Raw genomic sequence first — 23,730 nt, forward strand, 5'->3', positions numbered from 1 at the left:
CTAATGCAACTCAGGAATTGGATTTTGAGTTTTATTTAACTTCGACTGACTTAAATTTAAGTAGGCACATGTTGCTAGGAACTACCATATTGGACTCTGCAACTCTCACCCACTCTATGTCATGCAATACAACAGCTATTTGTACTCAGTTCATATCACTCAATTTGAACTCCGGGCTCTTAGAAAAAACAGGGCTCTCAGGCTTCCTACAGAAATAGGTACTGAGTGCTCATGGTAGGCACTCAGTACCTATTTCTGTAATAAACTGTTTGCCTATGGTCTCCACGATGACCTGAGTAAAAGAGTTGCCTCAATCATGAAGCTGCTGGTTGAACCAGAAAAATCCCCATATTACTCATGGGCCTCAGGTGCCTTATCTATAATATGGAGGACATCAAGTTCAACTTTCAACAGGGCATCTTTAGCCCGGTAAGGTCTTACCTGTGTGGAGAGTCGGGGTCAAAGCAAGTCTGAGTGACATCGGTGATTTTAGGGTCACAGCACTCTCCACCATCAAAGTTGAACCGTTCATAGTTGCAGTCCATGTCACACACCCCGTTCTGTTGCTTCTTCACGAAGGCGGGGTGGCGCAGGTGACGGCAATCCCCGCCGTCATGGCCGGTCAGCGTGTGGTTGCACTCGGGGTCACAGTTCTCATCCCCAATCTTGCTGATGTCACAGTTGGCCAGGATGAGGCGGCGGCGAAGGGAGGAGTTGCTCACCTCCAGCACCTTCAGCTCCCAGGAGATGTTGTAGTGCTTGAAGGCCTCAGCCAGCTGCTGGTGCTGGAAGTCCACCTGCTCACGGGTCACCATCGGGTTCTTATGATCATCTTCATAGAGGTTGACCACGCGGTAGCGCACCACCTTGGGCTGGCGGAAACTCGGGAGCTGATTGTAGCTGGCGATGACCTCTGTGTTGTCACACAACGTCTGTCCGCACAGAGGAGGCTCCAAACTTGTGTCCAGCAGAAAGCCGTGGGCATTGCTGAATTCCACTTTGGGGCTGCTGCCATCCTTCATGGGGGACCAGGCATGCTTCACATTGTCCCAGTTCTCCTGGAGGAGGAGTTGAGGTAGAGCAGTGTGGGTGCCATGGGTTTCCATGTCAGACAGTATCTCCCGCTGAGTCCTGGCCACCTTCCACAGACTGAAGTGCTCGATGTAGCCCCGGTAGTTGTGATTCAGGGCACTGCCCCCTAACATGAGCACTTTGCACTTCTGGGTCAGTGGGCTGAATATGCCACCCACTTGCTCCCCAGAGGTGGCCACCTGCGCACCATTTACATAGAGCTTCATGAACCGCCCATCATAGGTGGCAGCTAGATATACCCACTGGCCTGGGAGGTAGCTGCGGTGGGCATTGATGGTGGTCACTTGCCGAGCCCGGTCTGTCTTCAAGGAGAAAAAGTAGCGTGGGTCTCTGTTGCCTTGGTCACTGATGGTGTGAATGCCCACGACCCATCCTCGGTCACGTGAGGTATAAGAACATTTGTCATACAGCCCTATGTGGCCCCAAAAGAGAAAGATTAATAAATAAAGGATGGAAAAGGAAGGGGGGTTAATTTATTTTTCTCTTATAAAATTTGTATCAGGTTATCCTAGACTCATCACTTTCCAACTGCTCTGTGGGATCCTAGCAGTGCCTCTGGGACCACCTCGAGGGCAAGGCAAGGGCTGGAGGAGCTGAGAGAGTGAATAAGTTGGGTTTGGGGCATTCTCATCACAACTTTAACCTGCGAAGTGTAACTTTTATTAGTTTTGAATATGAAGCATACAAGAAAGATTTTTGTTTAAAGAAAGGGTACTTCACCTAATGAAAATGCAACAACAACAGCAATAATAATAAAAATCTGAAAACCATTTTCCAAAGCTGTTGGATGGGGAAGAGGACTTCGTAATTAAGAGGGTGTTTTAAGTGTAAGATAATATACACGGTGAAAGGAGAAACAGAGGGAGATGATAATGAACAGAAGATGCTCATTTAGAAGGGAGGTCCCTACAACAGTTACCAGAACTTTGAGTGCACATCTGCCATTAGCAGTCATTAAATGATCAATGGCATTAAATTGTCAGGAAAGTTGGGGTATAAAAGTGAGGGTCAGGAGCTGAAAAGCTGGAACTTCATTCTCTAACAGGAATCTTGCCATTTATCCCCAAAGAAAGAAAACACACTTCAGAGCTAAACTAGAAAGGTTTTCAAAGATCACCACTACCAAACCGTTTGTTTGACAGGTGAGAGAGCTGAGCCCCAGAGAATAGAAGGCATTTGTCAAGTCACAGAGTCATTGACAGTATATATATATATATATATATTTAATAATAATGAGCAAAATCTCCTAAGCCTCTATGGCAGGCCAGACATTATGCTAAGGTCTGTATATGCATTAACTTAATCCATGTAATATCCCTAAGGTGGTGACATTAAGTTTCTCATTTAACTGATGAGAATATGGAAAGGAGATGGAGAGACAGGTTGAAGGTCAACTGCTTGGTAAGTGGATCCTAGATCCATCAGACCCTTAGATTCACCATCCTAGGCACTAATTTTATAGCAACTCTCCCTGCCTCACCAAAGTCATCAGGCATCTGGGCTATGCCACCTACCTGGAGCATGTCACACATTTGAGTTTGATATTTGAGGAAGTTCCAAGCCAAGCATCTCTATAGTTACTCTGGGAACCCCAGGAAGTAGGTTAGCGGATTCTCTCTGGATCAAATTATCTTTATGCTCACCAACCCCCATTTCCTAGCCTTTCTGGAATATACCCAGTGTCCTTGGCACAGACAAAGCTGTTGGATGGGGAAGAGGACTTTCTAATTAAGAGTGTATTTTAAGTGTCAGATGATGTATGAGGCCAGGTGGGAGAAGAAAGAGAGGGAGAGGAGAGTGAATAAAAGATGTTCATTTAGAAGGACAGTGACCGCTCTCAGCTGGAGAATTGTTGTGGTCACCATAACTCTGGGAGTTCACCTGCCATTAGTGCTCATCAAATGAGCATGGAGAGCTTCCAGCAAAATCAATAGAGGAGGCCCACACACTCTTCACTCCTTTGTGGGCAGTGGGAGCTTAGAATTGGTGTAAATCTCTTTGTTAGCAGCTGACATGGCCAGCAGTCTTGGCCCAGCATCTATGCCAATCTACACCTCTCCTCCCACTTCCTGCTCAACCATCTTTCAGGAAATGGCCAGAGTCTCCTTATAAAGTCATCCTGCTCTTACCATCAGGACAACCTTAATGAAGCACCAAGTGCCTCCTCTGATGTCCTCTGTGTCCTGATCCTCTATCTGGTAAAGGAGGGGGTTAAGTGAGGTTCTGTGTCACATACTAGGTCCAAGTCTGATTTTCTTTATTCTAGACTTCCCAATGACTAACATGCAAGGTACCTCTTTCAAGAAGTTCTTCCTGACTGCCCTGTGAATAGTGATTATTCTCTTCTTTGAACTCTTTTTACTTTTAGGAAACTCGACATGTGCTCTTCGGTTTTGGCAGTGTCTGTGTTCTCACCATTATCCCCTCTCTGCTAAACTGTATTCTTCTCGAGAGCAATGGTTATGTCTGTGTCATTCCAGTAACCTGTCCAGCACCTTGCTACAGCAGGCATGGGAATGATTCTACATAGAGCAGGAGATGCGAAAGGGTAGGGATTTTAAGGACAAACAGAATCAAGGGCATTAACTTATGTCTCTACAACTAAAGTACAGGGAGAATCAGAGAATAAAATCTATTATTGGTAAAGTAGAAAGATCAGGATCTTTGGACTCACGGTAATTTACTTTGAATCTTGACAACAGCAGTTACTAGTTGTACAAATGGGGCAAAATTGCTTCACCTCTAAGCCTTAATTCCTTCATCTGTATCTCTAAATATATTGTCATAAAAGACATAGTGAATATTACATCCTCCGCATACAACGGCTGTCCATATGAGAGTTCATTGTTAAGATGCTGAAGGGTTCAGGGGCAATGTAGAGGATGAAAAGGAGTGAGGAAATGACAGCAAACAAAATACAAAGGCCAGAAAGAGAGGGTACCCTGAAGGCATTTTGCCCGATATATCAAGAAGGAAGGCTCAAAAAAGCCCCGGTCCTCCTCAAACCCACTGGCAAACCCTTCTTAGAAATCATAGATTCCGTCAGCTTAGATGATATCATGAGACTACATATTAAAAGCTGCCTCCCCACTGACTCCTTCAAAAGCCTAAGATCCAACTCCAGATTTGAAGTGAGTTGCCCCAGATCTATCTGTTGCTGCCCATTATGGGAACCAGTGAGAGCAGAGGTTCCTGAAGCCATGACATTCATGCTCTTTCCCACCTCTTAGCTCACCTTCTGTCTCTCCCAGCTAACCCTATCACTCATGAAAAGAAAATGAATGACCTTCTAACGAGAAAATTAAAATCTAAAACAAGATCCTTTTTCCCTCTCCTTCTCTGTCTCTCTCTCTGCAGGTTTTTATTTTGTCAGGGGCTCCCAGTCCCTGGTTTTCCTGTTGCCTTTGGAAGGCAGCTAGCCTAGTTAGCAAGGTAAAATGTTTACACATCTGTAGGGTGCTCTCAGTTCAGAACCTTGCCGGGGCTTGGGACCCAGGCTCAGGCCACCTCTGTTTGCAATTGAGAGAAGGGGGAAGAAGTGAGAAAAGGCAGATTCCGCCAAAGAGCTAAGAAATAAGGGGTGGCTTAGCCATGGGAGGCAGAGAGGAAGGGCAAAGAGAGGGTTTTCAGTGGAACCAAAAAGAAACACATTAAGGGAAATGAGAACCTTGAAGCAGCAGATTCACAAGTTCAGAGGGAAATATTTACCTGGAGTATAAGTAGTGAAAGAAAATCACGGAGCTTCCATAAGGTTGGGGGAGTATAGTGGCAATGGGGTTTTATTTCTATATGAAAATAACTTAATCAACAGTAGTCTTATTTTAGGGTCTGAAAGGGAAGCATCCCTGTATCACCAGCTCAGAACCAGAAGTTTGGCACCAGAGATCAGGCTTGACTTGCCAGGTAACCTTGCCTGGGACAAGTCATACCACCTCCTCTATGCTGCTGAACCTAATTTCCCTTCTCTGTAAAAGAAGGGGTCAGGATAAAAATGATCTCTTGCTAGAATTTAAGAGCTCTTTTGTTCTCTGTTAGAATGGTTCCTTGTAAGGAGAAGGTGCTCAAAAATATGTGTTGATTTGAATTAGATGCCTTATGTCATTCCCAACTCTTGCATGCTTAGGTTCTGTCTCCCCTGAGGATCTCTATACAGGACACAGAATGCTCTTCTCTGGAGGACACAAAAGAACGCCCACATTTCCACACTGCCCTTCCTCACAGTTCTCCATGAAGATATAGGCATAGTACAAAAAAAATGGTGCAAATGTGTCTGAAGTCAGCACCATGTGTGTGGGACTAGAGGATGATCCCAGGGCATATAGTCCCATGTGGCAAGATGGAAGGCCACATGCAATTTTGCACACAATCTACATATAATTAGCATATGTCTGTCTCAATGCGATAAGCACATAGAATTAGACAATGAAAGTGTGCAAGAGTCCCTCTACAGAAGTGTGTCTGGGCACACTGCACACAGGGAGAGGCTGAGGTGCAGCAGGAAAGGAGCCTGCCCTGGTCCTCCTGTGAAGGTACTATCGCTGGAACCCTGGCCAGCTGATCTTTCTAATGCACCCCATCTTCCTGCAGCTAGGCTGGATGTGAAAAGGGTTCCACAGGCCCCCAGAAACTTGATGTCTCTTTTTTTTCATTGCCTCTTTTTCTTCTCATCTATGCATTCAATTTCATCCCAGAAAGGAATAACATTCACAAAAGAAAAAAGCTCAAAGGCATGGAAAGAGTCTCTCAGAACCTTGGCTAAGGCTGTACAGAGTGTGGGAGAATACTCTGGGCATTAGGGGTATTCTCTAAAGATCATCACGGTAGATATTACCCCAAGGCAAGTCTGTCTGATGACCCCATGCCCCTCAGGCATATCTTCCTCCTGTATATTCCTCATACTCCTCCCCATTCGAAAACTACCTCATCACCGAGTAATTACTCATTCAAGATCTGTGCTTCCCACATATGTGGCTGTTTGCTTCATTTATAAATGCCCAACATCCAACCTGAAGTCTGGTATGTTGTAAGTGCGCTGTAGAGTTTGTTATTGAAAGTTAAAAATAAATAAAGAAAGGGGGGATACTTCCCTATTTCTGCCTTCTCTATAAGAGTATCTTACTCTTTATTGAGAACTTACTATCGTTTACTCTATGTTAATTATCTTGCCTAATCTTCACAACAAATCAATCAGCATTGTTCCCTCTTCAGGGTAGACTGATGCTCAGGATAGGGAAATGGTTGCCTAAAGCAACACAGTTCAGAATCCAGGTCTATAGAATTCCCACACCCAGGCTCTTAGTCATGGTCACCACATTAAGTGCCAAAGGCCAAATGTTTTGTTGTAGGCTGTTTAAAGGTATGGCCCCCTCTGGAAAGATTTCTGTAAGTTCTGCAGCACCCACACAAGCAAGGTGAATTGAATTGAAAGCCAGGAGGCTGCTGTCTTTATCGTTCTACTGTATGGACCTAAACAATTAACTAAGAATCGATGGTTCTTTATTACTAAATAGTAATCTATTCCACTGGGCTCACCCCACTTCACTAGAATCCAAAGTTTGTCCAGGCATAGTTGTCCATCTGGAGTTCCTCCTTGAGCTTGTCCTTCGGCATCTGGACTTCCGTTACCGGCCTACCTGCCTGATGGTTTCTGACTCAGGTTTCCTCTAACTTCCAAGGTCTATATTGATTTTTCTTCCCACACTCTTGGCTGCCTCTCATTTTCTTTTTCATTGTGTTGGACTAAATTGTGTTCCACCAAACTTCATATGTTAAAGATGTAACCCCCAGTACCTTGGAATTTAACTGTATTTGGAGATACAGTCTTTTAAAAGGTAATTAAATTAAAGTGAGGTGATAAGGCAGATCCTAATCCAATTTGACTGGTGTTCTTATAAGAGGAGAAAATTAGGACACAAGTAATACAGAGAAAAGACTATGTGAAGATACAAGGAAAAGACAACCATCTACAAACCAGTGAGAGAGAGAAAAAAAGAAAGAGAGAGAGAGAGAGAGGTCTTGGAAGAAACAAACCCGGCTGACACCTTGATCTTGGACTTTTGATCTCCAGAATTTTAAGAAAATAAATTTCTGTTGTTTAAGCCCATCAGGTTGGGGTCCTTTGTTATGACTGCCCTAGAAAACCATCGTTCAACCAGTTTTCTAAGCTCTCCCACTGAAATTTTTCTAAAATCTATCTTATCTCCTAATATCTGTTCCCAGTTCAGAATTTTTCTCTTGTTACAATGCAATGTCTCAATTTACTCAATGGGTGTTTTGAGTAGAGCAAGGTGTATTAGAAAGATAGCAAAATTGGTGGTGTGTTCATCACATACAGGAAACATTCCTCACTGGGGAGTGGGGTTTCTGTGTTTCTGAATCACCTGCTGTGTGTTGGGCATGTGGGCAGCAACTTCCCTCTCAAGGTGTCTCCTAGAATCCTCACAATAATCTGCTACAATAGGTACTATTTACAGATCAGAAAACTGGAGAGTCAGAGAGGCGAGGTCCCCTGCCTAAGGTCCCACAGCACTAAGGGGTAGGAAAAACTGGAATTTGAGTCTCCTAATTTCAAATTCGAAAGCTCCCCCACAGTTGAGGGGGACTCTAGCTATGCTTTCTTCCTGTGGTCTTGCCTAGGATGTTTTCCTGGGAAGCTTTAAGTCAACATAAAATTATCTCTGATAACATTTGACTTTCTGCCATCACAGTCTGGGGGCAGGGAGGAGGGGCTGAGATAATTAGCAAAGGATGGCAATTTATATGCAATTCGTGTTTTTGTTTGTTTTCTGTCATTGGGAGAGCAGATATAGAAGGAGAAAAACTCTACCAGGACATTTCTGCTGTGAAAAAGTGGTATTTTAAAATAAATAATGATAATAATAACAAACACTTTCTGAAAGCCTCTATGTAGTCGTCTCTTTACTAAACACAGACTAAGTGGGATTTATTAGTATTCTTTTGACAGATAAGGAAACTGAGATGTAGAGAGGTTAATTGATTTTCCCTCCAAGGATTCAGCGAGGGATTGGGAGAATCACGATTCTAACTCTCATCGCTCTCACTCCAGAGCCAAAGCTCCCCACCAAGATGCTTTCCATGATGGATTGGTGTTCTCAATCCACCATGAAGGCTGTAATGTCCAGGTCTGCCATGCTGTGCTGTGGTCTCTGGGTGAGTAGCTCCCCACTCTGGGCTTCCTCACTTCCTTTCCTTAGGATATGAGAGTGTTAGACCCGGCCACAGAGGTCCCTTCCATATACATTCTGTGATTCCAAGATCCCAGTGACTCCAGGTATCCCAGCCTTGGTCCCCCTGTGGGAGACATAAGGTCATTGCGGGGCAGGGTAAAAGGCAGTTTCAGACCCTTCAATTAAAGGATGCCCACTAGCTGTGGGACATCTGCCAGGAGAATACAAGAAGAGGTGAGAGGATGAGGGGATGAAAGGGGGAATTTAGGTCAACAATCTGGTTTCTTTCATGAGGCTAAAAAAATTAAAAGCTAAAGGTTGGAACTGGTCCCTTTTTTGTTTTATTTTGTTTTGCTTTCCCTTCCATGATTTAATCGCTAGTATCAAAGCCACAGAGGAATGCTTGAGAGAGCAATCCTATGGAAAGCTTTTATCTGTCCAGAGGAGAGTGATTAAAACAGACAGATTTGGGTTAAGTATACCCATGGTCCCTGCACTTGGTTCAGTCGGGGGGAGACCCACCAAAATGACCTGGAGGACTCAGCACCATCAGGCATTCAGAGGAAGGCTGGGATGTCACTGAGGAGGGTACCTGGGGGACTGCTCCTCAGCATCCTCATCCCTCTGGATCCACCCTGGGTCAAAAGATTTGCCTTAGGCTCAGAGGAAGGAGGAGGCTTAAAGGGAGACATACAGGACTGGAGGATTATACCAAGTTATACTGGGTTCTGGACATCTCTGTGTCTTATACAACAGAGGCAGGAGCATTGAAAGTAACCACATGGAACAATTCTCAAGGTCAGGTTAGCTCAGGTGTTTCCCATGTGTTGGCCACGCAAGTGTAGGAGGAGGACAAGACTGCCCTTCTCAGGATGGCATGGAGCAGTAGACTGAGCACCCTCGATGGCACCTGTCTCTGCTCTCCTGCCTGTATTCTTTTTCCTTGCCGGGAACTGTTACCTGAAAGTACCTTGACTACATGGGTCTGCTCACCCTTTTTACTAGCTGTGTGACATCAGGCAAGTTAATTTACCTCTCTGAACCTCAGTTTTCCCACATGTACACTAGGATGAAGAATCTTATTCTGTACACTTCACAGATGTCTTCTGAGAGAGAAAAGAGATAAATGTATGCATATTTCCTTATAAACTATTTAAGGCCATCCAGATGTGAGGCAAGCTTGAGAATAGTATGCCTGAGGGTTCCTGAAACCCATAAGTTTTAATAATACACAGACTTATGTGATGCATTTGTGACAGCAAACTGCTCTTGAGGGCTCAAGGTGCACCAGTAATTCCCTTTGGCTCTTGTGTCTCCAGTCTTCCTCCTTTGCTCATGTGTAAGCAGTCTGCATGGACATAGAAAGGTTGGGGGATTACAGGCCAGTAAATCTGAGTTCAAATGCTGGCTTTGCCATTTACTAGCTATGGATGGGAAAGTCAGGGCACCTTTCCCAGTATTAGTCTCCCCATCTGTAAAATGGACATGATACATCTTCCTCTGACAGTTGTAGTGGGGGAACTAATGAGAATACAAATGTGACAGCACTTGGCACATGGCCACTGGCAACAAAACAAGTGTTACAACACATGGACAGTGGCATGAGGCTGATCTGTGTATCTCAGCTCTGCTCCCTGTTAGCTGTGTAGCCTTGGGCAAAATCTCTATCTCCTTGATAGTTTCCTCATATGTAAACTGACAATAACAAGCACTTAATAAATAGTGCCATTTCCACGATTTAGTAAGAGAATCCAAATATTCATTTGCATAGAAAGGGATCATTGTAGCTACACTTTTCAAAAATGTATATTAATAATAAATATCTTTCCGGCCAGGCAAGATGGCTCACGCCTGTAATCCCTGCACTTTGGGAGGCTGAGCTGGGCGGATCACCTGAGGTCAGGAGTTCAAGACCAGCCTGGCCAACATGATGAAACCCTGTCTTTACTAAAAATACAAAAAATTAGCCAGGCATGGTATTGCATGCCTGTAATCCCAGCTACTCAGGAGGCTAAGGCAGGAGAATCGCTTGAACCTGGGAGGCATAGGTTGCAGTGAGCCGAGATCGCGCCACTGCATTCCGGCCTGGGCAACGAGAGCGAAACTCCGTCTCAAACAAAGAAACAAACAAACAAAAAATAATAAATATCTTTCCTTCTTTTTCAGAATTGGGATTATTTCCCCCCTTTTTGTGCTGTTAAATACACACATAAAGTTTTCTTTCTGACACTGTTCTCTGAAATGAAGATGCATGTTTATTCCTCTCTTTTTTCACACATTATTGATGAAATCAGTGCATCTAAAATTGGTGCACATCAGCGTAAGAAAGGAAGTGGAGAAGGACAAGAAAAAAAGACCAAGAAGAAAGAAGTGGCGGGGGATGGGGTCAACGAAGTACAGTATAGTTTTGTTCATCCTTGAAAGTTGCACAGCACAAACCAGATCCTGGTGGACTGAGCAGGGCTGATGTTGGGGCTGTCTTGGAAGAGAGATCTTTCCTTCGGTCATTTCAATGACTTGAGAATCTACAAGCTCCTCTCTCCACTCACTCATCAAGCCTTGGAGACAATGATACCACTTGCCAGAAAATGGTCAAGGGTCAGTTCATCCTGCTGTCATATCCTGCATGGCAGCCCCAAGACTGACCCTTCACCATTCATTGAATTAGGCAGAGTCAGGGCTGGAAGTTCTCTTACTGGTTATTTAATCATCCCCTTTCACAACTAACCTCATACTTGAATCACCTGGACAATATTTTAACACATGACTGACTGCTCATATTTCCAGGCCAGCACAATGATTGGCAAGTAGAAAGCACCAATTAAGTTGACAAAATGTTTATATGTATGCATGCATTTAAGGGGAAATAAAGAAATGCATGTGAGGGTGTTTGCATGAGTGAAAGCACAGTGGACAGTCTGGTGGTGAAGAGCACAATATGGGAGTGAATACAGCTGTTTTAAGTTTTGGCTCTGTGATGACCTTGAAGCAGCTCTGGTTGGAAGGATGTAATAAGACACTGTTCATAGAACACTTATCAAAGTGCCTGGTGTACAATAAGCATCCAAGAAATGGGCATCATGAAGGATGTATGTGAGGAAAGAAAAAACAAATGCACGTGACAAGTATCAGAGAAATGAGACAGAATTGAAGAAGGAGAGAACTGTTTCTAATAAGCTCAGAAACATATTTTACATGTCCCTACAGAGCCACATGGACATGTCAATTTAATGTCACTAATAAAAATATTGGGGGGGGTGTCTTTCTTCTCAGTACTCCAGAGAGCAAGACATCAATAGCCATTAATACTATTGGAGAAGTAAAGGAAGCTTCCCTGATACGATAACTTTCTCTCAGTTTTGCTATAATCAGACCTTGGCTCATCTTGTCAACTCCATTTTTATCTCTCTGTGTAACTTTGCTTGTGTGTATGTTCATGCACATATGTTTAAAGTTTAAAATAATATATCACATATTGCCTAGCATAATGGTGGTGCTTAGTAGGTGCTCAACAGACTCTAACTGAATGAATGCTGTATATGTAGTTATAAGGATACTATAGCATTCTATCCACAATTTACAGACTAACAGGAGAGAGAGATATTTATCTTTCCAAGCTGGGGTGTGAGATATGATTTCAAATATCAGCTCTGCTACCATGGAGCAGAGATTAGAGCAAGTCATAATTTTGGTCTGAGCTTTTCTTCTCTTACTTGGTAAAATGAGCATCCTATTATGCACCATAAAGGGTATGAAAAAACAGCTAGTGCTTAATCCATCATCATTATCATTATTGGAAAACTTCTAATTGGCCCATGGTCCAGAAGTTTCATCGCTCCCTGATACAGACTGTGAAGCATCACCAGATTCATCATCTTAAAATACTATTTTTTCACTATTCCCTCAAACAGACAAACCTCTTTCTCTGATGCCCTCGGAGTAAAGGCCAATATCAACTTCACCTTTCGGAAATTGGTCTCAACCTATCTCTGAATATGTAGACAGACCCCGGTAAGATTTCCTCTCTTTGGCCCACACTGTTTCCTACAGGTGGAAATGTCTCCCTATTGTCCCTGTCCTTTCTCTTTTCTGATCTTCAAAACCAATACCAGTATTATTTCTTCCAGCAGACCTTCAGTCTTCATGAGTCTCCACCATCAGTTATATAAATGTTGATAAGCACGTGCTATCTGACACAGATGTAGTAAGTCTTTGACCCACACATCTTTCTGTACCAGCCACAGGACACTTGGGCTGTTTCTTGATAGGTCACACACATAGTTGTTGAGGGCATAGCGTCTCTTTTCTCCTGAGTCTTTCTGGGGTCCTAATACTGTTTTTGGTTGTTTAGTTGTTGATCTAATTTTTTTTTTTTTTTATGGCAATGATCACTGTTGACAGCATGACTCATTTCTGAGGTCAACCTCCAATGGTTCTCTCCCCCGCTAGACTGTAAGCCTCATGAGAGCACAGAGTACATGTCTGTCACCACCCTGTATCACTATATAGAGCCTCTATCACTATATAGAACCCTCCATATTGTGGCTAGGACATAAGACCTCAATAAACGCTTGCTGAATGGATAAATAAATGAAAGATTTATGTGCCCAAGGTTTGTGAGGAAACCTAATTTGGGTGGATTTTTAGGTTTCAAACAATCTTTTCTTCTTCTTTTAAATTTGTATTATTGTATGTTTAACTGACAAAAGTTATGTATATTAATACTGTACAACATGATGTTATGAAATATGTATACATTATGGAATGGCTGGACCAAGTTAATTAAGTATGCATTATCTTACATGCTTATTAGAATTTTTGTGGTGAGAACACTCAAAATCTATTCTCTTAGCAATTTTCAAGTGTGCAATAGTAACTATAGTCACCATGTTGTATAATAGATCTCTCGAAGTGATTCCTGCTGTCTAACTAAAATTGTGTATCCAGTTTTCAAATGCTCCTCTCAGTACTGGAGGTCACCCTGATTTAGAGGCAAGAGTAGGGGTCCTTGTTACATCATATAAGCTCCTTCAACTTCCTGGCCCTCGATTTTTCCATCTATATAATGGGAGGTTGGCATCAGTGGTCACTAGGTTTGAATGTATAAATAGTGAAAGAGTAACAGGGAGTTAGGAAAACACAGCTTAGCTGTGTGTTGGCAAGAACTTAGGCAAGTCACATTCTCTCTCGGGTGTCCATTTTCTTATTTGTGAAAGAAGATGACTGTGGTAAAATAAATTCTACCAGTTTTCTTAAAAATGCAGAGAAAAAAATTTCTATATAGAGGGTAATAAGACATGAACTTGTGCTTTAATTTGCTACTATTAATCTTGGGCAAATTTCTTTTCATCCATGGTCACTTCATGACTTTCATGAATTAAATATATATATAATTATGATTTATAATTGCATTGTTATAAAAATAAATGTAATTGAGAGGCTGGATTCCTTATTATAGATGTATTATTACTATATTATTTGTTCTTCTGATTCTAAAATATATTAATTAATCTAAAAGAAATCCATTAATTCTAAAAGAAAGAATTAATCCATTTTTGCAGTTTAACAACCATAGACCTCAGGCACTGTGCCAACTGTGTCTCCAGATGAGTCATCAGCCTTGTTTTCATCTTTGGACCTCGGTTCCTCATCTGCCAAAGAGCACTGGGAGGAGGAGGCACTGAGCACCTGTACCCAATGTAAGCAGCCAAGAGGAATGGGGAAGATTCTCACATGGGAAAGTCAAATGATATAAATTTCATACCTGATACAGGCCTACAGCAAGTTGTATAAAAACACAGCCCACACAGTGTGGGATGAGCTCTGGAGAAAAAGCTCCTCTCTCGGATAAGCTTGCCATCACCTCATCTTGGCCCACACAGCCTAGGGTGAGCCTTTCAGGAGAAAGATGGCAAAGGGAGATAAGAAAGGGACAAGGCCAGACAGGCAGATCTCTGCTTTGCAGGGCTGGTGCCCTCCAGAATTACCCTTCTAGTCAGGGAGAGCGATGACAGCTGATGCTTACCGAGTGATTACTATGTGCCAGGTGCTGTGTGAAACTCTTTGCCTAGATAACTTAGGTAACTCTCACAATAATGCGAACAGGGAAATATTATTATTATCACCATTTTACAGATTTTACAGATGAGAAAACTGAGACTCAGAGAGTCCAAATAACTCGCCTAATCCTGAGTAACCTGTTGGCCAACTGAAAAAGATGGGGTTTAACCCCAAGCAATCAGATTCCAGAATTCACATTTTAACTTCTAAATATTTCTGCTTAGTCAGGAGAAAGCTGACTACACCAGGACAAGGGGCTGCTTTTAATGATAAATAAAGAGAAATAAATCGAGTTCTATAGTAGAGGTACAAGCAAACAGAGCTCAGCAGAAGGACTGCTTGATTCTGACAAGAAGGTGCAGGGAAGTTTTCCTGGATGAGTCTCAAAAGAGCTGAACCTTGCATGAGGTACAGGATTTGGGGAAGGAGAGGCTGGGCCAAGACTTTCTAGCACAAGGTGAAGCACGAGCAATGGCAAGAGCTGTGAAGTCCGCCTAAAGGTAACTCTCGAGATGAGAAAGACATCTGCTTTTGATAGGATTGAGGGTGCACAGAGTAACTGAGGGAAATAAAGTACAATGGCTGTCTGAGGCTAGCTCACAAAGGGTTGTGAATGACATGCCAAAAGATCTAAAGTTTCTTCCATAGAAAAGAATGAATCTTTGGTGTTTTTTGGGCAGTCCACAGGGGTGGGTGGGGATCATTAGCTGGGGATTATATGGTATCCCTTTTGACAGTCACTGAGCTAACAGAGCCAGGACTTAAGTCTCAGGACTCCTGTCCAGTGCTCATGTGGCAATCTGGAGCCATTTAGCCTTAAGATTCATTACTGAAGAGGGTGAAATATGAGCACATTTTCAAAGAGAGAGGTCTGATACACTACTAAATTTCTATTGTTTTGACATCTGTTAGAAAATCATAAATTATAAATAACTCAAAAAACCCTTTAAGGCTCTAAATGGATAAATAGTTTTTAGATGCTCTTTGGGGCTTCATAATTTAAATTCTGTTCCACTAGGTAGAGGATGATTAGTTCAGCCTTGATCCTGGTCTCTAGCTGACCTTGAGCAAATGTCATCTACCTTCTGTCTCTTGGTTTCCCCATCTATTCAACTGAAGGAGGATGGAGAGTTGGTCTTCAGATCCCTTGATTTCTCTGAGAGTCTATCTCATAAACTCCTTGAAAGAAAGGGATTTTATCTCCTTTGACTTCATATCCTCATTGATTAGCTTGAGATCTGATACATGGTAGACTGTAAAATATTGTGGAATTCATAGTACAAACTAAATTTTAAACTCAAGACTCCAGGGATCTTTAAGGGACTTTAAATCAAAAGTTTGGAAGTGGTGACCATTTTTTTAAATAAAAAAAGGTATAAAAACAAGCAGATCAGAAACCAGACAGGTTAGTATTTTCTCTGGCTGTAAAAGATGCTCAGAAACTGAAAGACTATGAAACAGAGAAGATTGATGAGGAGGAGGCCAAGAACACTGTAAGGTCAAGGGGGAAAACAAATGTGAAAAAGCATAGAGAGAGAAATATGTGTTTTAGGAGTATCAGGTGATTCCGTTTAATCAGAAGAATCCATGTAAGTCAGTGGTTCTCAACCAGTAGATTTTGCCCACAGGGAACATTTGGCAATGTCTACATTTTTGATTGTCACAACTGGGGAGGAGGGTGTGGCTACTGTGTCTAGTACCTAGAGGCCAGGGATGCTGTCAAACTCCTCAACAAGGAATTACGCATTCCAAAATGTTAATAGTGCTGAGGTTGAGAATCCTGGTGGAAGCAACGAGGGAAAGTTATGGTAGTAAACAATGCTTAGGGAGGAAGGTGAATGTGAGGCTGCAGAATTTAGACCCAATCTAGACAGGTTTATGGTGGAGGAGTTAGAATATGCACTCTGAAGACTGCTTCCACCACTGACTTGTGTGGACCTTGGGAAATTCACTTAACATTCCTCATCTTTCATCCGGAAAATTGCAGTAATAATAGTACCCACCTCAGAGGGTCATGGTGAGGATTAAAGAGTTAATGTATGCAAAATTTTATGAACAGTGCCCGACACATGTAATGCATTAAATATATTAGCTGTTATGCATAGGTAATAGGGAGCTACAGTAGACTCAAGTTCAAGAGAGCAGCAATAGCGGCTCCTCAGTTGATGATTCCTTAGAAAAATGCTTAGAGCTGCATGATTATCATGTGACTATTACATCCACCCAATTAATAATCCTTCTTCAATCAGCTTCTGCTTCAGATGACACTGCAGGCGGATGTGTTTGGGTTTGTCTTGCTGTCTGCAAGCAACTCCCTGTCTGGGTTTTGTCTCCTAGATATCCACAATGCCCCGGCCAGCATCTGACTGCCTCTCCAGTTCAGGCTCCCCATGGTTTCAATGAATAAGGAGAAGGAGATAGAGAAAGTCAGACATGAGGACAGACGGAAAGATGGAAAGGCAGGAAGCCTTCTGTGAAAGCTGCTGCCAGTGATACACACTGTTCACAGAGATCCCAAGTATAGAGTCAGGGGCATGTTTCAGACGCTTGTTTGAGCTACTGATACTGTTCTTTTGGAACCCTTGTTTGTAAACAGATATTTCTGCTAACACTGGGCTTTGTAAGGGTGGACAGAGTCGGGCGGTGGGGGGGGATGAAAGTGGGGGTTGGAGAAAAAGGCAGGTTGTGTCCTAGAGCCTTAGACCATGTGTTTGTTGTTGAGAATACAAAGACCTCACTGTATTAAATGAAAATGCTTGTTTTACAAGGCGAGTGGGAATATGATAGGTACATGTCGAAAATGCTTCGGAAACTGAAACAACCTCATGCCACAAGGGTGTTCTGCTACATCATACATCCAGAGGCATACACCGAACATGAAGGCTCAGCATCACTAAACAAGGGCTTTGGGAGGCTGTGGGAAAAGAGAGTCCCAGAAGCTAAGTGACTGGCAGCTCCTTTCTCTGGTCTCACCTCAGCCTGCCCTTTCTCAAAGAGAGGGCTCCATTTCAAACTTTCTATTGGTTTTCCAGCACCTGCTAACCTAAGGGTAGAAACTGTTATTGATCTAAAATACTACTGTTGATACAGGAGCCTCTGGTAATCTAGATCCAGACTTAGAGCACTACCAGGAATATCTATAATGATAGAACTATGCAGGAAGAACACTAACTTTTTCAAATTAGTTTTCAATGAGTGGTTTTCACACTCTACTCTGTGAAAGCAAAGGTTCAGTGAAGATGTCTCAGGGAATTTTTTTTTTTTTAAGAACTCACAGCGGCATAAAAACAAGAATTGGAATCTCCTAACTCTTCCTCCAGTTCTAGCACAAAGCCTGGTAAATGGAAGATTACATGTATCGAAGAATGGAAGGATGGATGGACAGATGAATGGATGGATGGGTAGACGGACAGCAGAAAAGAAGAAAGTAAAGAAGGGTAGATGGATTAGGGAATGAATGGGGATGAAAGGGGATGGATTGATGGAAGGGTGGATGGAAGGAAAGAAGGGAGGGAGGGAGGGAGGGAGGGAGTGGGGAGAGGGGATAGGGAGGAAGGAAGAAAGGGAGGGAAGGAGAGTTAATAGATGGGTAATGGATGGAAGAGTAGATTGATGGAAGGGTGGATAGATGGCTGGATTTGTGGATTCATGGTCAAAGTCCACAGTGAATGCTTATGGGCAGGACCACTTCAGGCCACATTTGAAGTGAACTTGCCTATTTAAAAACTCAGAGAAACTCAGAAAGCAGAGTTTGAATAAACAAAGTTGTAGATTATATTTCTAAGAAATAAACTAATTCTTCCTTAGAGGAAAAAAAGGTCCAAATTCTATTTACTCCAACAAGGGTACAGATGAAGGAAAGTGCAATTGCTCAGTCTGATATGACAACTCAACATCAACATTCTCATTTTCACAGATCCCCTACAGTGTTCATATTTTAGAGCTGGGAACAAGCTTCAGGAAATGACCTGGTATGCCCCCTGTTTTTCAGCATGTAAGTCACCATTTGGGGGACATAGATCCCTTCAAGAAACTTAAAAGAACTTTGACTCCAGAAAAATGTGCACAACCTCAAATTTTTACAGAAAATGTCTTGGGGTTTACAAATCAAGTACTTCTGAACCCAAGTGCAAAAACTCCCCTATCCTCTGTTGATCTAAAATAGGAGTGCTTTTCTGGTATTTCACTTGGTATTCATATTAATAAGGAAATAAATTATAATTATATTAACCAAAATACTAAGTCATAACATCAGCAATCGATCCATATCATGATGCTGCTGTAACTGAGACTCCACTCTTGGCCTCACACAATCCATTCTCCACATAGTAGTCAGAGTGATTTTGGAAACCATAAACCAGATCCAGCAACTCCATTGTTTGAAGCTCTCTGATAACTTCTTGGCACACTAGATAAAAAAAAAAAAAAACTAGTGTGCCATCCTCCTCCTCTTATATTCTAGGTGAAGACTGCAGGAGGAGCATGGACATATCCCTTATAATTCCACCTAGCTCTTAGCAGCTCTCTCTAAGAATAGTTTGGATAGGTCAGGTGTGGTGGCTCACACCTGTAATCCCAGCACTTTGGGAGGCCAAGGCGGGCGGATCACTTGAGGTCAGGAGTTTGAGACCAGCCTGGCCAACATGATGAAATCCCGTCTTTACTAAGAATACAAAAATTAGCTGGGTGTGGGGGCAGGCGCCTGTAATCCCAGCTACTCGGGAGGCTGAGGCAGGAGAATTGCTTGACCTCGTGAGGTGGAGGTTGCAGTGAGCTAAGATGGTGCCGCTGCACTCCAGCCTGAGTGACAGTGAGACTCCATCTCAAAAAACAAAACAAAACAAAAATGCGTTTGGAGAGGCTGAAGGACAGCCACAGGGAAGGGACTTAAAGCTAGCATAGATGGTATACTGGTTCACTGGAAAGAAAGAGAGGCAGAGAGACAGGGAAAGATGATAAGCATATATATTTCAACAGGTAACTGGTTAGCTCAGAGAGCCCAGGGCCATATCTCACAGTCAATGCCACTCACGATGTGTCTGCCTTCACTGTTTGGTCTTTCTAAGGCCTATGCTATTAATTCTCAAAGCACCTTTCCTTCACAGCACTCACATTCAATTCACCTTATCTTATTCCTCATTTGGAGCCATCTCTAATCTGTTCATTCATTTAACAGTGTTTACCCAGCACTTACCAACATGACTAGTATTCTGCGAAATAATAGGAATAATGCAGAGATGAAGACCAAAATAGTCTCTGCTCCAAGGAGCTCAGAGACAATTGAGGAGAAACAGACAGACACCAAAGAAATCACAACAGAGTGTGATAAATGCTATGAGATGGTAAGATAAGGAGTTGTATTGGCTTGATTCATATGGTGATGGATATTGAATTGTCCAATAATTTCCTAACACCATGGTCCTAAAAGATACTCTGAGTAACTATCTACAGCTGAGGCATGAATCCAGAAGTGTTGATTATTCTCATTTGATTTATGGCTACATGTTTAAAATTACATACATGACTATACCCCCACACAAGGCAGAGCACACACTCTACCTACATACACATTCACTTCATGAACAAGTCCCCAATCCTTCCAGGTGGAAAAGATCACTTATGCCTTTGAAATTTCAGAGCACTTTTTAGACCTCATGATAAACATGGGTGTTTCATAACATAGTGTTTCTGCTCTGTACTTCCCCAAAACTCTATTAATTGCTTAGTTATAGCAGTTACCATGATGTCATGTATCTGTTTACCAGTCTGCTTCCACTACTAGGACTGGGAGCTCCTCAAGGCATGGAACTATGCCTTGTTCTCCTTTTTAATTCTCATCTCCTAACTCAATGTATAACATATAAAAATTGCTTAATAACTATATATGAAATAGAAGGATGAATGGTTAGAAAGAAGGAAGAAATGAAGGAATATTTACCTTTCCTAATAAACTTGCATTTCTCATTGAACCTTAAAGAATGTCTAGGACAGCAGATTGGCATATAAGAAGTTCTTTAAAAAAGTTATTCAATAGCTATATGATGTTTTCTAATAATCTTACTAATATAAACCCATAATTATAACTATCACCCCACACTGTAAGGGAAAATAAAGTGACCCAGTGGAAAGAGCATTGATGTGAAAGTCAACAGATCTAAACTTGAGTTTCAATTTTGCTACCAATTTGCTGATTAACCTTACTCACTTAGCTTATCTTAACAAGTAAACATCCGTGGATCTTAGTTTTTCAATCTGTAAACTGAGCAGATTTGATAAAAGCAGTTTCTGTTACTCCAGCTTTAGAATTTAGGAAAGGGAAGGTCAAGATATTGTATTTGTTTTTAGCAGACTTAATCAGCCTCTTGGGGGGCTGTTCTGTAAAGGGGTCATCCTGAGAGCTTAATACTGGCTCTATCAAGGCTTAATCAGTTCTGATGATAGTCTCCTCAAAATCAGCCTTGTTATTCCAGAGTCACTTTTCTATTCAAAAGCTCATATTCACTCAGCAGGGTCACCCACATAATTCCAAGATTTGCCTGAGAACTCATCAGGGCCCTCATCAGAGGATGACAAGGAGGCTCCATTGAGCATATCTGGGGAAACATGTCCCAGGCACTGATTCTCAAAAGAGGAATCCAAAAACATTTTTGGCAAAGAGAGTATCTTTGAAATCAGTGTACAATTGGTCCTCCTTATCTGTAGCCTCTACATCTATGGATTCAACCAAATTCAGATTGAAAATATTCCAGAATAAATTAAAATATGATACTTAATAAAAATAATACAAATGAAACAATGCCACATAACTATTTATATAGCATTTACACTGGATTATGTATTATAAATAATCAATAAATGATTCAAAGTATATGGGAGGATGTGTGTGGGTTATTCACAAATATAATGCCATTTTACATTGGGGACTTGAGCATCCTCAGATTTTGGCATTGCGGGGGTTGGTGCTGGAACCAATCCCCGGTGGATACTGAGGGACAACCGTATATCTCCTAAAGGACTAAAGGTGGGAAATGCTCTAATGGATGTAAATTGTCTTTCTGTTTGAAAATCACCTGCAAATAAAATATACTTTGCATATCTGAGATTTCTTAGCCAATCTCTTTGAAATCTTATAATGTTCATTCAGATTTTTCCTCTTTTTCTTCCTCTATCCCTCCCTCTCTTCCTTCTTTACCTTTTCATTCTACATTCTTCAAATGTTTGCATTAGCCACTGGGGGGCACCATCATTCATTCATTCAGTCATTCATATATTCATTCTCTCATGGAACATTTACTGAGTAATTGCAGTGTTCCAAGTAATGTGTTAGGCCTTGAGGATGAAGAGAGACAAAATTAAACTGGTATGGATTAGAATTCCAGTTTCACCACCCATTAGCCATGGGTACTTCAGGGAGTCATGCAACTTTATAACCCAGTTTCAGAGTGTTCAAAGTGTAGCATTCAGCATAGTGCCAGCACATAGTAAGTGCTTATTATAAGCTGGCTGCTTTCATTACTGTTATTACTGCTGAGAATGTGTCTTCTCTCCTAGGGGTATATAAACAGTGGATAGAGAATTCCAGATCCTGAGGTCATCACAAGGTCTAACAAGATCAAGGAAAATCAAGGAAAGCAGATAGAAAGCCCCACTATCAGAAAGGAGGGAAATGGGTGAAAACTCAAGCAACAGATATGACTGCCAGGACACTTGAGGCTCAGAAAGACACTGATAAGGGGGAGAGAGGGAAATCTGAGAGGCAAGCAAAGCTTAAGATTATGTGCTGCCATGCACACACAAAACAAACGCTTTGCAAACAGGCACAGGGCTGAGAGACGAAGACCAAGGCCAAAATGTGGCTTGGATTAGAAAGGCCACAATGTGAGCTGAGGAGGCCCTTAAATACACTATTCCCCTCCCCCTTCTGTTTTGGAAGGCCAGATTTCTTTTCCCTTCTGACTTCTTTGCTCAGGGGTAAATGGAATTAACCACTGTGTAATGTTTCTGACGGTGACGCACATGCTAGGTCATGTGCTTTGGTTACGTAATGCAACATGCCTAAGGTTCCTGAGCTCTTTCTCCCAGAATCATTAGATATTCAACTGGTTCTCTTATCCAGTCAGCCATTTATTAAACAAAAATACATATTGCCCCTTTATAGGTCAGATACTGAGCTAGGCAATAGAGAACTTGAGATGGATGAGATCTCAAATATGTACACAATTAAATGTCGTAATTCCAGGTGTTTTGATTAAAGTGTGCAGAAAGCATAGTGGGAACAGATGAATAAGGTAGGGAACAAGTTACACTTTGGGAGAAGTTATGAAGGGCTTCTCAGAAGACAGAAAACTCTGGCAAAATCCTGTAAAGGCATAAGCATTCTGCAAAATGGTGCACTGGAAATAGAAGATAAGCCAAGTAAAAAAAGTGATAATTAAAAAGCCAGGTGCATTTGGGGGAACTTCAAATAATTCAGATTTTATTGAAAAGCTTTTAGCTAGAGGTGACAGAGTCAGGTTTGCATTCTGGAAAGATCTGACTCTTAGATGTTGGTGAGCAGGTTGAAGGGGGTGCAGGGATTGAATTTCAGAGAAGTGGGCATTGTAATACTAGGGAAATAGTCACAGCAAGAAATAAAGAGGATTTAAGGTACAGAGAAGAGAGGTTGGCTATAAACAGTTTAAGGAAGCAGGACAGTCAGGAATTGAAGACTGATTGAACATGGTAGATGATGTAATTTAGAGTGGGTGACACCAATGAAGATCAGGATGCAAGGAATTTTGGAGGAAAGATGATTGTTTCGGAAGTGTTGAGTTTGTAGAACATGCTAACATTTCCAGTAGACAGGTGGATCTGTCAGTCTGGAGCCCAGTGGAGTCTGTACAAATAATGACCATTAGTAGACAGATGGGTAATTAATCTATGGGAAAGGGTGTAAAGTCAGGAAACAAGTGGACCCAGATCTGGCTTAAGACTTTAAAGTATTTACCAGTGGAGGATCTACCAATGTAGAAGTAACATTCTAAGTTGTCTGCTTTGTGACACAAAGCTTTTGGGCAGTCATGCAATAGTATCTACCAATGGAAGAGTAACATTTTAAATTGTTATCAGTCAGTGGTACTCAGCCTTACCCAGCTTGGTCACTGACTTGGACAAGCCACTTTCCTCATCAACCCTCAGTCCCTCATCTATGAAATAAATGGCTTGGGTAAGTCCTTTGGACTTTGACACACCTTGTTTCTTTGGACTTAAATGGAGTTTACTTCACAAAACTGAGTATCACATTTACCAATGTTTTATGTTTTCCGCCTGGGTGCCTTGCATCTTAAGATTGGCCTATTAACACAGCTTTCTCTCTTCTTTCATCAGCCTCTGAGCTGAAAGATCCGCAGTC

At 42.0% G+C, this 23,730-nt stretch overlaps 1 protein-coding gene across 1 annotated transcript in view; it reads right to left on the reverse strand.

Moving 5' to 3' along the window:
* Positions 1 to 23,730, reverse strand: part of PAPPA (pappalysin 1) — a 246,345-nt gene that overhangs the window by 211,875 nt on the left and 10,740 nt on the right. Inside the window, exon 2 of the mRNA XM_015116970.3 lies at positions 442 to 1,504. Coding sequence (XP_014972456.3) covers positions 442 to 1,504 — 1,063 coding nt within the window. The remainder of the gene's footprint in view (positions 1 to 441; positions 1,505 to 23,730) is intronic.

The sequence above is a fragment of the Macaca mulatta genome, chromosome 15, assembly GCF_049350105.2.
Source record: "Macaca mulatta isolate MMU2019108-1 chromosome 15, T2T-MMU8v2.0, whole genome shotgun sequence".
NCBI classification, from domain to species: domain Eukaryota; kingdom Metazoa; phylum Chordata; class Mammalia; order Primates; family Cercopithecidae; genus Macaca; species Macaca mulatta.